At 34.0% G+C, this 12,247-nt stretch overlaps 1 protein-coding gene across 4 annotated transcripts in view; it reads left to right on the top strand.

Moving 5' to 3' along the window:
• Window positions 1-12,247, top strand: part of POF1B (POF1B actin binding protein) — a 75,658-nt gene that overhangs the window by 43,659 nt on the left and 19,752 nt on the right. For all 4 annotated transcript variants that reach the window (XM_008526814.2, XM_070603978.1, XM_008526812.2 and 1 more), the window contains exons 7-9: window positions 4,822-4,952; window positions 9,654-9,681; window positions 10,819-10,893. In XM_008526814.2, coding sequence (XP_008525036.1) covers window positions 4,822-4,952; window positions 9,654-9,681; window positions 10,819-10,893 — 234 coding nt within the window. The remainder of the gene's footprint in view (window positions 1-4,821; window positions 4,953-9,653; window positions 9,682-10,818; window positions 10,894-12,247) is intronic.

The following is a 12,247-nucleotide window of genomic DNA, read 5'->3' as shown; positions in this document are numbered from 1 at the left end:
AAGCAGTAGCCTCATTTACCTACAAATGTCACTATATGATTATGAGCTGTGCAGTAAAATAAGCTATACATTGTAACCTTTTATTAATAGTGATGTTTTCTGTTGTCATGTAGCAAAACGTTTCTACCCAGTAGGGTCTAAGCACAGCAGACCTTGTTACTTAACATGTTCGTGATATTTTAGAGGGTTAGGCATTTATGTATAATCTCTTTTATATAACATGGCATTTTAAGCACTTTATAAGCTGCTAAGCAACCCTTCTAAATAGGCGAATCATGCACACATTTAAGCCAGTTACCTAGCGGGAATAAACTTAATTAAGCCAACGACCTGTACTACCGGATTGTGATTTATGCCTTGATCATGAACTATCCCGAGTCCTGAGTAGCATTCTCACAAATGTATGCCCTTAAGCTTGAGGGGGGCCAGGCAAGAAAATACAGGTAGCTCAGCCAGAATTTGTTACTACTGTGTGTCTACCGTCTCCAGGGCTCTATAATAACTACCACTGACTTTTGTAAATATGGTCATCAAAAGTATCATCTTTGAACATCCAAGTTTATATAATGTAGACGCTAGCAAGAAAATTTCACTCCTAGAATCACATAGACCACAAATAAGAAACAAAACCCAAAATTGGAACCAGGACAAGAATCTCCAAGGCAGTAGTGAGGTGAGATCCATGGTCTCCCTTTACAAGGTACTTCCTTTCTACAGATTTTCTGAAAAATGACCACTAATTTACTCCTGGTTTCACACCTAAACATTTTTGCCTTGACTTGAGTTTTCAGCAGCAATTCTAATCAAAGATTTTTTTACTACAATCAGAGACAAGGAATTGGACTCTTGGCAATTATTATAGTCAAATAGTGATCTGATTAAAGGTACTTGATTGACACATGCTAAGGCTCTTTAATAATTTTTGTAATTTTTTGGAGAAATATCACATTTTGTGTATCTGGGATAAACTATTCTTAGCACAGTTCATATTCTTGTCCTGTTTATATGTTCAGAGCTAAAGCTATTATCCAAGATTGAGACTGGAGATAGCTCTCATTCATCAGGCGGAAGAGTAGGTATGGGGTACACCTATATCTCAAGTATCCTATCAGCTCGATATTGTCACAGAGAGAAAATTCCACCCACTAGATTTATCATTATTCTGATCCCAAACCTTCATGTTTCCTTGGGTAGCTCCCTATTTTGGCTCTTTCAAAGCAAGAGCATGGCTTTGAGACAACTCTAAAAGATATGTCAAAACACACCTCTAGACAGTTCCAATAAAACTAAGAAGCTCTAAGGACCTGTGATTTACTAATGGGAAATATTGCTACCTGGCACATCACAGTTTACAGTTAGGAAATTTCATTTTATTGTTGAGCATAGTCCTGTCAAAGACTTAAAAGTAGATGAGAATCTGACTTCTGTCTTCTCCTCTCCAAATTTTTGAACTCAATTGGGTTTTGGTTTTTACTGAGTGTTACTCAAATGTTATTGTAAATTGTAGACTGTACAAAACTGAGAGGAATATAGATACAAAGGAGTAAAATTTTGCTTCCTGCTTTGTCACCTTGACATCTCTTTTGCCAAAAGAACCCATTCTTCAGTTCTAATGCTGTTCCCTTTTCTCTAGCTGATTAAAATTTATTACATGAACTTTAGGCATATTTTGCATAGTTTCACACTAAGAAAATCAAACTCTTACTATTTCAAGTCTTAGCCCAACTAACCTCCAAAATAATGCAGTTAGGGACGGTATAATTTCAAAGTAGCTGAGAAAACAAACACAAGAGGTCACCTGGGAGGCAATATGGTGTAGTGGTTATAAGATAGCATTACCTCATTTTATCTTTACGTAAAGTTCACAGCATAATGGCTGGAACACAGTCAGGGCTAAATAAATATTAGTTATTATTATTATTTCTCAAAATAAAATCACTTCCCTTTGGTAATTTTTAACACCTCTTTCTAGCTGTGAACACAGACACAATGTTGATGTAAATAATTCCTTGTCCTAGACTCTCTGATTCTTTGTTTGGGTGCCTAAATCCACCACATAGAAATCACATGAGCAAAAGTTTTAGCAATGGCACTAAAAATCCATGTGGGCAAAGAATTATGTACCCAAAACGTCTATTAGTGTGCAGTGCAATGACAGGAGAATATTTGTGCAAAAATAAAAAAGAAATAAATATTTTAAGACAATTTGAAACTATGAAATTACTCTGTAAAAGGAATCAAATTGGAAGGAAAAACCATGATTTTTACAGCATTATGAGGGGATTATAATCAGTTAAGTGAGAAAAATATGTAAAATATAAACATATCAAATCAGTAGTTTGGAGATTCTAACAGGGGGCTTAGTACTTGAATATCCTTGGCTAAAGAAATGCCCTCTTTTATTTGGGAAAGTTACAGTTTTGGAAAGGACACACATAGAGAGGTGAGGCAGGAAGAAGGTATCTATCTGGCCAGCTACAGCACTGAAATAACCTGAAGACCCATGGAACGACATTGACATGACAGCTAAATTTTCTTCTTATCCAGTTAACTCTGATTTTTAAAATCATATTTGAAACCATGTTTTTAGGCCACTTCCAGTTTGGTGAATATATAAGTGGTGTATAAGGGAGAAATGCATGAATAAAATATGAAATCAAAAGTATTCATGGTTATTTTGAATAAAGACTTGCCTAATTTTGACCTTCATTTCCTGAGAGGAGACTGTCACTGAGGAGCTGACTGCCAAGATCTAGAAATCTAGATAGAACTGAAATGTCAGTCTCCAACACTACAAGGAGTTCAGTCTAGTTGCTACTATTAGACTTACCTGAACTTAGGAAGAGGGTGTAAGGGATCACTGTGGTATTCTTGAGGAAGTGCTGCCTATGCTCTTTTTGGCTTCCTTAACCATTCTTGGTTAGTTGCTTTAAAAGAGAAACATGTAAAAAAATTCTTTCCAGAAACAGCTGGAATTCGGGGTCTCTCCTAACCAGGTAGATGACTTCTTTCAATTCAACAAGTACTTACTGAACAATTATAGGGTGTTCAATCAGTATTGTGCTAGATACTATTGGATATACTATAAACAATGACATTCTTTACTCAAGTTTGTTTATTTCTTTTGGGTAAGGAGAGGATGCTAAGAGAACAAGATTTACATATGTAAAATAATATGAAAACAATTCAAGATAATTGAGCACAAAGAGCTAAATTCAATTAGCTCATTGGCTGGCATTATTTCAGTTTTCATGATGGTGGTAGATCTTGAGAGGGATTTCAAAGGATAGGTAAGATTTGGATACACAGCACGAAGGAGAGAGAGTATTCAAAGGAGTCAAAAATGTGAGTAAAAACCAGAGGCAGGAATAACAGGATGTGTGGCCAGGACAGTGAAATTTACCATGTCTGGAACAGAGAACACGTTAGGAAATAGAAAGTGTTACTATGTTTATGTAAGCATTTAAAGGTTTTATGCTGAATATACACAATTTATTAATTCCATGACGTTTAAACATACTGTGTGATGATATTCACTTTACCAGCTTATCCATCTACTTATGCCTTCATATAGGAGACTGCTCTGTTTAGGAAACAATCACTACTTCTCTAGGAAAGCAACTTCCAAGGGTACATGGATAAGATAGCATTGTGGTATGTTCATCTAGACTTTTAAAAATGTGAAATATATATATATTAATAAAAGCATGATGATACTATATTTTATGTTGAATGTGGCTTTTTCCATTTATCTGTATTTTATAAAATGGCTTAGCATATCACAGACACAATTATGAAAGCCCATCTCTGCTTACTTTGCAATCCTTCCATTTGCCTCAGCATGCATGCTTTTCTGGGATCTGCATTCAGAGGACAAGTTGAAAAGGAAGTATCCAAATTTGAAGTCTATTTATCATATAAATATATATATATATATATATATATATATATTTCTCAGGAATAAATGTGTTTATAGGACACCTTTGGTTCCACGTGTAATATCAAAGGTAGTATGGAATGCAACCTAAGTTATTAACCTCCAGGTAGTGTTGTTTTGAGGATGGGAAGCAAGGTAGTCAATAATATTGAAAAGATTCATACCAAAGGATATGAAGCCAATAGAATAGGTCTTATTTAGGACACTATTCACAGTAATTTGTGTTTAGCATCTCAAATGTCTCTGAGGTCTATGAATTTTCTACACTTGGCCCTGAACTACTCTCTTTCATGTCAGATTGACTAGATATTCAGTCCAGACAATAAATGGAGGGAATCCAACAAGAAATACATAAAAACACATTGAATTGAGAAGGTTTATTTAATCTAACTTCAAGATACACTAATAAATCAAGATGACTTTCACTAAGAAAATGCAAATCCAAATGAAATCAATTCTTCTAGAGTCAGTAAAATTCAAATAATTCACATTTTCTTTTCCAACAGGGGACAGATGGGTGAGCCATGTTGTGATAATGGGCAATTCAGGGATTTTGATTTACTTGTTTTACTGTTTTACTTAAGTATCTATATTCAAGAATTTTTATACAAATTATTCAAGTTTTGCATTCATTAGGTCATTTAGACTTGAGTGAAGTGAAATTGAAAATGTTATTGCAATGCTGCTTTTCCTTTAAATTCCTCCCACATTGAAAAATGTATATTCTAGATACAAAGAAAATTTAGTGACTTGATTCATGTGATGACTTTGTAATGAGTTATTTGTATTAATGGGTTATTTCACTTTTTTCATTTCTCATCAAAGCATTTGTGAACTTAGAAACACTTAATATTATTTATAATTGTGGCTGATGCTTTCTTCAGGTGATAATTCAAGATGATGGCCCTGAAAAATTGGACCCCAAATATTTTGGAGAGTTGCTTGCTGATCTGAGCCGTAAAAATACCGATCTATATCACTGCTTATTAGAACATTTGCAGAGAATTGGAGGAAGGTACTGTAAACATATCATTTGCCTTGATGTTGTAGCTATCAAACATTTTACAATTCTCTAGTATTTTTTAAATTGACTTTTTAGAGCAGTTTTAGGTTCACAGCAAAATTCTTGTACTTTTAATGGGGAAATAGGGCAACTCTATGAGCAAATCTCAGCAAATGTCTCATTTTAAGAGTTTATGTACTTCATGAAAATCATCAAAAAGATCACACCAGCCCTTTTAGGATCAGTAAAGAATTCTGTGTACCTTCTTTCATAATGTACTTTGATGGCAAATGCAACCTCTTGGGCAAGGAGCTCAAAAAATGCATGGCATACTATGACTTGTTTTAAGATATAGGATACAATCCCACTGCTAACACACTGTTGTTTATCTTCCACTAATGTGCACTCAACGTATGAAGGCCAGAGTTTAATAGTTACATTTACTGTTATACATTTAGTGTTATATATTATTATATGTTTATATTAGTTTAATAGTATATATTATATTACATATAACTTGTTTAACAATAATATATCAAATGTAAATTATATAAATATCTATTTATAAATCAATGTAAATATAAATATGTATATTATATAATATCTAATAAGTAATATATATTTAAATATATATATACATAAGCAATTTATCAACTGTTCACGTATAGATGAGAGAATATTATGTCATGAAATGAATTCCATAAGCTACACACCAAAAGTTGCCTTCTACTATATAGTCACATCATATATGGTCCACTATCAGGCAAAAATCTGGGAAAGCTCCACAAATTCAGAAAAATCTGGAGGATAAAGGAAAGTCGGTAGAATTTTTTTCTAGTTCAGACTTCACTAACTAGATTCTTCTACTTCTTAGAGCTCTTTAATCTCTTGTCCATCTCTTTTCTCTCAATTTATTACATCTCTTTCTCTCCATTTATTAGCTCCCTCCTTCCTGACTTTTCTTGCTTTTATATTCATGACTGAAACCATTCTCTTACCATCACCCTCAACTGCTTTGCCTTCTTACCTTATTATCTCTCCCACTTAGCAAAATCCCAACTCTGGATTAGTCTAGCTTTTTGCTTTTTTTTACGTTTCTCTTTACCACCATCTCCTCCATCCAATACCCAGCAATAACTACCCCTAGAATTCAGAGGGCTCCATGAGAGCTGTTTTATTTACCCTGGTTTCCTTGGTGCTTAGTGTGGTGACTGGTTTAGTGTGGTACTCAAAAAAATATTTGTTGAATAAATGAAGGCTTTCTTTACTGCTACATCCATGCAGTTGAACACTGTTAGAGAAAAGCACAGCCATTTATTAGAATTGGAGTCAATTCAATTCAACACGTGAATAAACACATGACTTCAATCTTCAGCTAGGCCTTCATCATTGTTTTATACTAATCAACACCCTCTCCCATTACCCAAATGACTATTTCACATATTCATCCATTTGCATAAGGTCACTACCTTAAAATTTTTCCCGTCATTTTGAGTTGTCAATTATTTATTGAGTGTCCACTATGTGCCAGACACTGTGTTAAATGCTTTTTTTACATTATCTAATTCACACAGTAACCCTAAAAGGTTTCAAATGGAGACCCAAAGGGAGTAAGCTATTAACTTAAGGTCGCACAGCTACTAAGTGCTTGAGATGGATTCAAACATTCTGAGTACTCTTTTACATATAAACCATGACAACTTTTCTGGAAAGCCTTCCCTAGATACTCAGTTTGGTCTAGATGTTTCTCTTCTGTGCATTAATCAGCCCTGAATATTTCTATCAAAGTATCGCATTGTAAAATCAAGAGCATATGGAGACAAAGTCTTAAGTACCCTGATTCTAGATCCAGAGTTCACAACAGCGTTCATGTCCCAGCTTTGGTTACATACTGGATGTGTAATATCAGACAACTTATTTAACCTCTCTGTGCCTCAGTTTCTTCATCTGTAAAATAGGGATTATAACAGTAATCCTTATCTCATAGATTTGTTATAAGCAATAAAAGACTTAATGTACTTACAAGCAGTGTCAGAATCATGTGAGAGCTCAGAAATAAACCTACAGAATCAGAAACTCTGGGGGTAGGGCCCAGCCACAAGCCCTCCAGAGGATTCTGATACATGCTCAAGTTTGAGAACCACTGACCTAACGCCACAAAAGTGGCAAAATCTGGGACTAGAACTCTTACTCTGAGAACCTTTTCTCCTTAGGCAAATCACTTAACCTTTCAAAACTAGATATGTATCTCCAAATTATTTAAGATATTGCAGACAAATTAAAGAAATCATAAAATTTTTGAATCATCAAATTTGGAAAAATCACAGGATTGACATTGTTCAAATTTTGTCTTGGGACAATTATGTTTGTATGAAGTACAGGACAAGATAATATTTGTGTTTTGTATTGCCCCAAAACACTTCAGAGCACGTGGCCTTGACACAATCTACTTGATAAAGTTTATAGAATGACAGTTAAATATATTCCAAATTTATTAGTCTCATACTAATAAACGAAAAAACTAAAAACTAGAAGTAGAGAAAATAACTGAGCAAGAGAAGTTAAATTATTTCATAATGATCATCCAGGTAAAGGTGTAATCCGGGGTTTTGAAATAACTTCCTCTCATCGAGGGGTTTTGATAAATATACATGGGTGACCTTAATGTGTAATTGAGCACTGCAAAGCCTTGAATTTAATTCGTAGAGTAGCTAAACATACCAAAAAGAAAATAGAAAGCTAGTGCCTCCACCTAAGTAAACACTCTAGAGTGGAGAGGGTCTCATAAAATTTTGGTGCTTAAGAGTTTCTGTTTGTCAGAAGGTTGTCAGTTTCCTTCTTTTCATTCCTTCCTTCTCTCCCTCCTTTCTTTTCTTTTTCCTTACTACATTCCTTCCTTCCTAGGAGGTGAGATGGTGTATAGTGAGTGCTACTCTTTTTTTTTTCTTCTGCCCAATGTAATTCTAGTCACCACCCTCCAGTGCTGAATGGAGATGTAATCCACACTGACCTTTCCACCTCCCTGCTCTGCTCTATTTGTTTGCACTCTCTGCCTCTCTCCCTCCCTTTTTGTTTCCACTTTTCTTCTCTTTCCAAATTGCAGTTCAGCAATGAGTGGGCTGCAGGGTAAGAATTGAGGAAGGTTGTCTCATGAAACCATTCTGGTTATTTTTAAAATTCCAGTATTAAGTGCCGTTGATTGTCCCTTGTTTTGTTTCTTTGTTTTGTATTCTTATTTGTAGACAGAAGTAAGTGACTAGAGACATGTATAGTAGGTTGTCATTGGAATCAAAATTTTAAAGATAAAAGGTCTATTAATACAGTGATAAGTCCAGTTAACAGTAATGCAAGACTACTAAAATTGCATTGTGATTCATATTTTTAACTTGTTTTAGCTTCCAATATATGTATGCAGTTACTTTAGTAAAACATTTAAAAAGTAGAAGATATTTCTTTTTTTTTTTGCTAGGGCCTCTCCACAATTTCTATTTTGGGCAACACAGGAAATACCACATACATACAGACAGACGATTGCACATATGCAGTTATGCTTCGGGAAATGGAATCTTCAGTTCTCTTTCTCCACATTAGCTTGTATATTTTTATAAATGCATGCAAGAGGTTTTGCACAGTGAATGACCCACTTATCTCTGTAAACAATATATTACTCATAAGCACTTAGAACATAAAGATAGGAGCTAATGTACTAGCTTATATCTCTAAAACATTTTTCTGTTATACTGAGGATATGGCAATCATATATCTATGATTTTCTAAGACCGTCTTACTTTAAAATATTCTGTCTTTCTGTCAGAACATGCGTACTGGTTTCTCTTTCAGAAGTATGTTCGCCATATGTATTTTGAGCCCATTTCTTCCACTAAGTGCAGAGAGAGCAAGTAAGCAAAAATAAAGGCCTGTCTGTTGCCGCTGACAACACTAGAATTGTATCCTTCCCAGCTTTCACCATTCCCCAAAGGAGCGAGTGCCAGACTGGTATAATGACTAACAATTCTCTCGCAGCATTTGCCTGCCTAACATGGTTCCACAAAGGGCTTTCCAACCCTCGAAGCCAAACCCTCATTTTAATCCTGGAAATTCTATTATCCCCCTAGAATTTTGGTCACGCTGCTTAAGGCTCTGTCCCTGTGTAAACATTCAAATACCCCTTAAGCTTCATCACTGCCATACACACTGTAGTGTAGATTGAATGAGTTACTCAGTCTTGTCTTGCAAGTTTTGATCTTGATAAAAAAGAGTATGAATAACTTGAAGACACTGTAGAGAGAAGCTGGAGTCAGCACTGAAAGAGGGCAATACAAGGAGAAAAGGGAGGTGAAAATAGAGAGAGAACAACTATTATTGCTATTTATTCACTGAGGTAGCATTTATTGCCAAGCACCGAGGACCTCTATATTGTAGCCACAAATGGACTGGTGCAAATGGATGGTACTAGCCAATTCTGCATATTCTATCAGCTTGTTATTTGGATATTGTTCATTTTTAATAGATTAGCTGGCTCCAGGAAAATTATCTTTATTTTTATCGTGTCATTGTCATTTTAGTTTTAAACTTTTCATTTGGATTATAAAATGAATCAGTGCTATTATGATATATCAAAAAGAAAGATAAAGTAATTGGAACACTAGCATTTATCTATGACCAATATATACATTTTCCTAAGGTTGTGTATCTTTTTTTTCATTCTTGCAGCAAACAGGACTTCGAGTCTACAGATGAGGTAAGTGCAAAAACAGATGAAAATCAAATATAAAGCAGATTATGATATTTGTACTAATAACATTGTTTTAGTTTGGTACCTTTATTAGATTGGAAACATAGGTTAGTGAAAGAAATAATGATCATTTTGCCTTTAAAATGATATAACCATTAGATCTTTGTAATGGCTGTAAAAGTAATAATAGTAAAAATAATAATCATTCACACAAAAAATGTTTTATCAGCTGCCACCTAATGATTTAATTTGGCCTTGCTTATCAGAACATTTAAAATTTCATTGACCACATACTGTCTGCTTTAGAAAAGTGAAATCTACGTTAATAAATAGCAAATTTAGTTTAATGTATTTTGAAACCTGTGTCCCGTGCCAAATAGCCAGCAACTTGACGTAAATTTTTTTCAAGTATTAATTCTAGTATACATGCACATTTTATTAATAATTACTTTTAATGGAATAAACCATCAAATAGAGAAATGCCTGATTTCAATGCAATATGTAAAGCACAATGGCCTCTTTTGTGTTACTTTTTATCTTTGTTTCCAATGTATTGATATACTGCATTCATTACCATAATTCAGTAAGTCCTAAATTAGGGAAGTACTGACTTCAATTCAGCTTTTCACTTAAAATTAGTTGAAGCTTCTCAACGTTGCTGTGGCAACATCATAATCTTTCAAAAGTCACCACAGCTTTATGTAAATTCTCCATAAACAATTTCATTTCCCCCAATTTTTGTTATTTAAAAAATTAGCCTCTAAAATGTCATATTTACCACCCAACAAAACTTTCAGTTGTTGAAAGATACACTGAAATGAAGTATTTAATGGGATTTAAGAGACCATCTTTTGTTCTTAAAAATAGGAATAGAACACCTGATTGGCTGCCCCAAGCTTTTTCTTAAAATGCCTGGAATTCAGGGTTCTTTCCGTAGTGTATGTAGTATAATTGATTTTTCAAAAGTAAGAAAGAACTTATAATGCTAGAAATGAAGTTTGTAGCAACTCTTGCCCTAAAAGTGGAATAATCTTTTGATGTCTCTAAAAATATGCCCTGCTGCATGAGTCTGTGGACTGCTGACCGTAAGATTAACATACTAACGTGTATCTGTTCAATGGATAAGCCTCTCTTTTCTTACAGTCAGAAGACATTGAATCTTTGATTCCTAAAGGATTGTCAGAGTTTACCAAACAGCAAATTCGCTATATTCTGCAGGTGAGATGAGGTCAAGAGTGGGCATGAGATCAACACTTAACAAACCACTACTCTGGGATGCTTCCTTTAATTAAGAACAGAAAGTTTCGAATAAAAATCCTGTTTCACAAGAGTTGATTATACTTCAATTAAACAGGTTGCATTATATAGTTTTTCAAAGTAGTCCATTTAATCTAAACTGTCAAATTTATATGTGTACAGTTGTCATAGTATTCCCTTATTATCCTTTGAATGTCTGCAAGGTTTGTATTGCTATCCCCTATTTAATTCCTGATATTAGTAATTTGTGTCTTCTCTATTTTTTCTTTGTCAGTCTTGTGGGAGGTTTATCAATTTTATTGATTTTTTTCAAAGAACTTAGATTTTAGTTTTATTGATCTTCTCTATTGTTTTACTGTTTACACTTCTATTGATTTTTGCTTTTGTGTGTATTATTTACTTCCTTCACTTCCTTTTGGTTTATTTTGCTCTTCTTTGTCTAGTTTCTTGATATAGGAAGTTATATTATTAATTTGTGACCTTTCCTATTTTCTAATGTAAGCACTTCATGCTATAAATATCCTCTCAGCATGGCTTTAGCTATGTCCCACAAATTATGATATGTATTTTCATTTTCTTTCAGTTCTACATGTATTTAATCTCCCTTTAGATGTCCACTTTGACCCATGGATTATTTAGAAGTGTATTGTTTAGTTTCCAAGTGTTTCGAGATTTTCCTGCTGTCTTTCTGTTATTGATTTCTAGTTTGATTCCATTGTGGTCAGAGAACACATTTTATATGAGATCAATTCTTTGAAATGATTAAATTTTGTTTTATGGTCAAGGATATGGTCTATCTTGGTATATTTTACATGGACACATGAAAGGAATGTGTATCTGTTATTGGATGGAGTGTTCTATAAATTCTGATTAGATTCTTTGGTTGATGGTGTTGTTGATTTCTTCTATATTCTTGCTCATTTTCTGCCAAGTAGTTCTATCAGTTGCTGAGGAAGGGGTATAGAAGTCTTCAGTTACAACTGTGGATTTATCTATTTCTCCTTTCAGTTCTCTCAGTTTTTGTTTTATACATTTTGTAGTTCTGTTGTTTGGTGCATAAACATTTAGGATTGCAATGTCTTCTTGGTGAATTGGCCCTTTTATCATTATGTGGTGTTCCTCTCTGTCTCTGGTAATTTTCTTTGCTCTGAAAGTCATTCTTGTCTAATATCAATATAGCACTCTTGCTCTCTTTTGATTAATGTTTGCATGGTCTTTTTTTCCAACCTTTTACTTTCAATATATATATTTTAATTTTCATTGTATTTGAAGTGAGTTTCTTGTAGAGAACACACAGTTGGGTCATGATTTTTTT

Source organism: Equus przewalskii, chromosome X, assembly GCF_037783145.1.
Source record: "Equus przewalskii isolate Varuska chromosome X, EquPr2, whole genome shotgun sequence".
In the NCBI taxonomy this organism is placed as follows: domain Eukaryota; kingdom Metazoa; phylum Chordata; class Mammalia; order Perissodactyla; family Equidae; genus Equus; species Equus przewalskii.
This window is presented reverse-complemented; position numbering and strand designations above follow the sequence as displayed.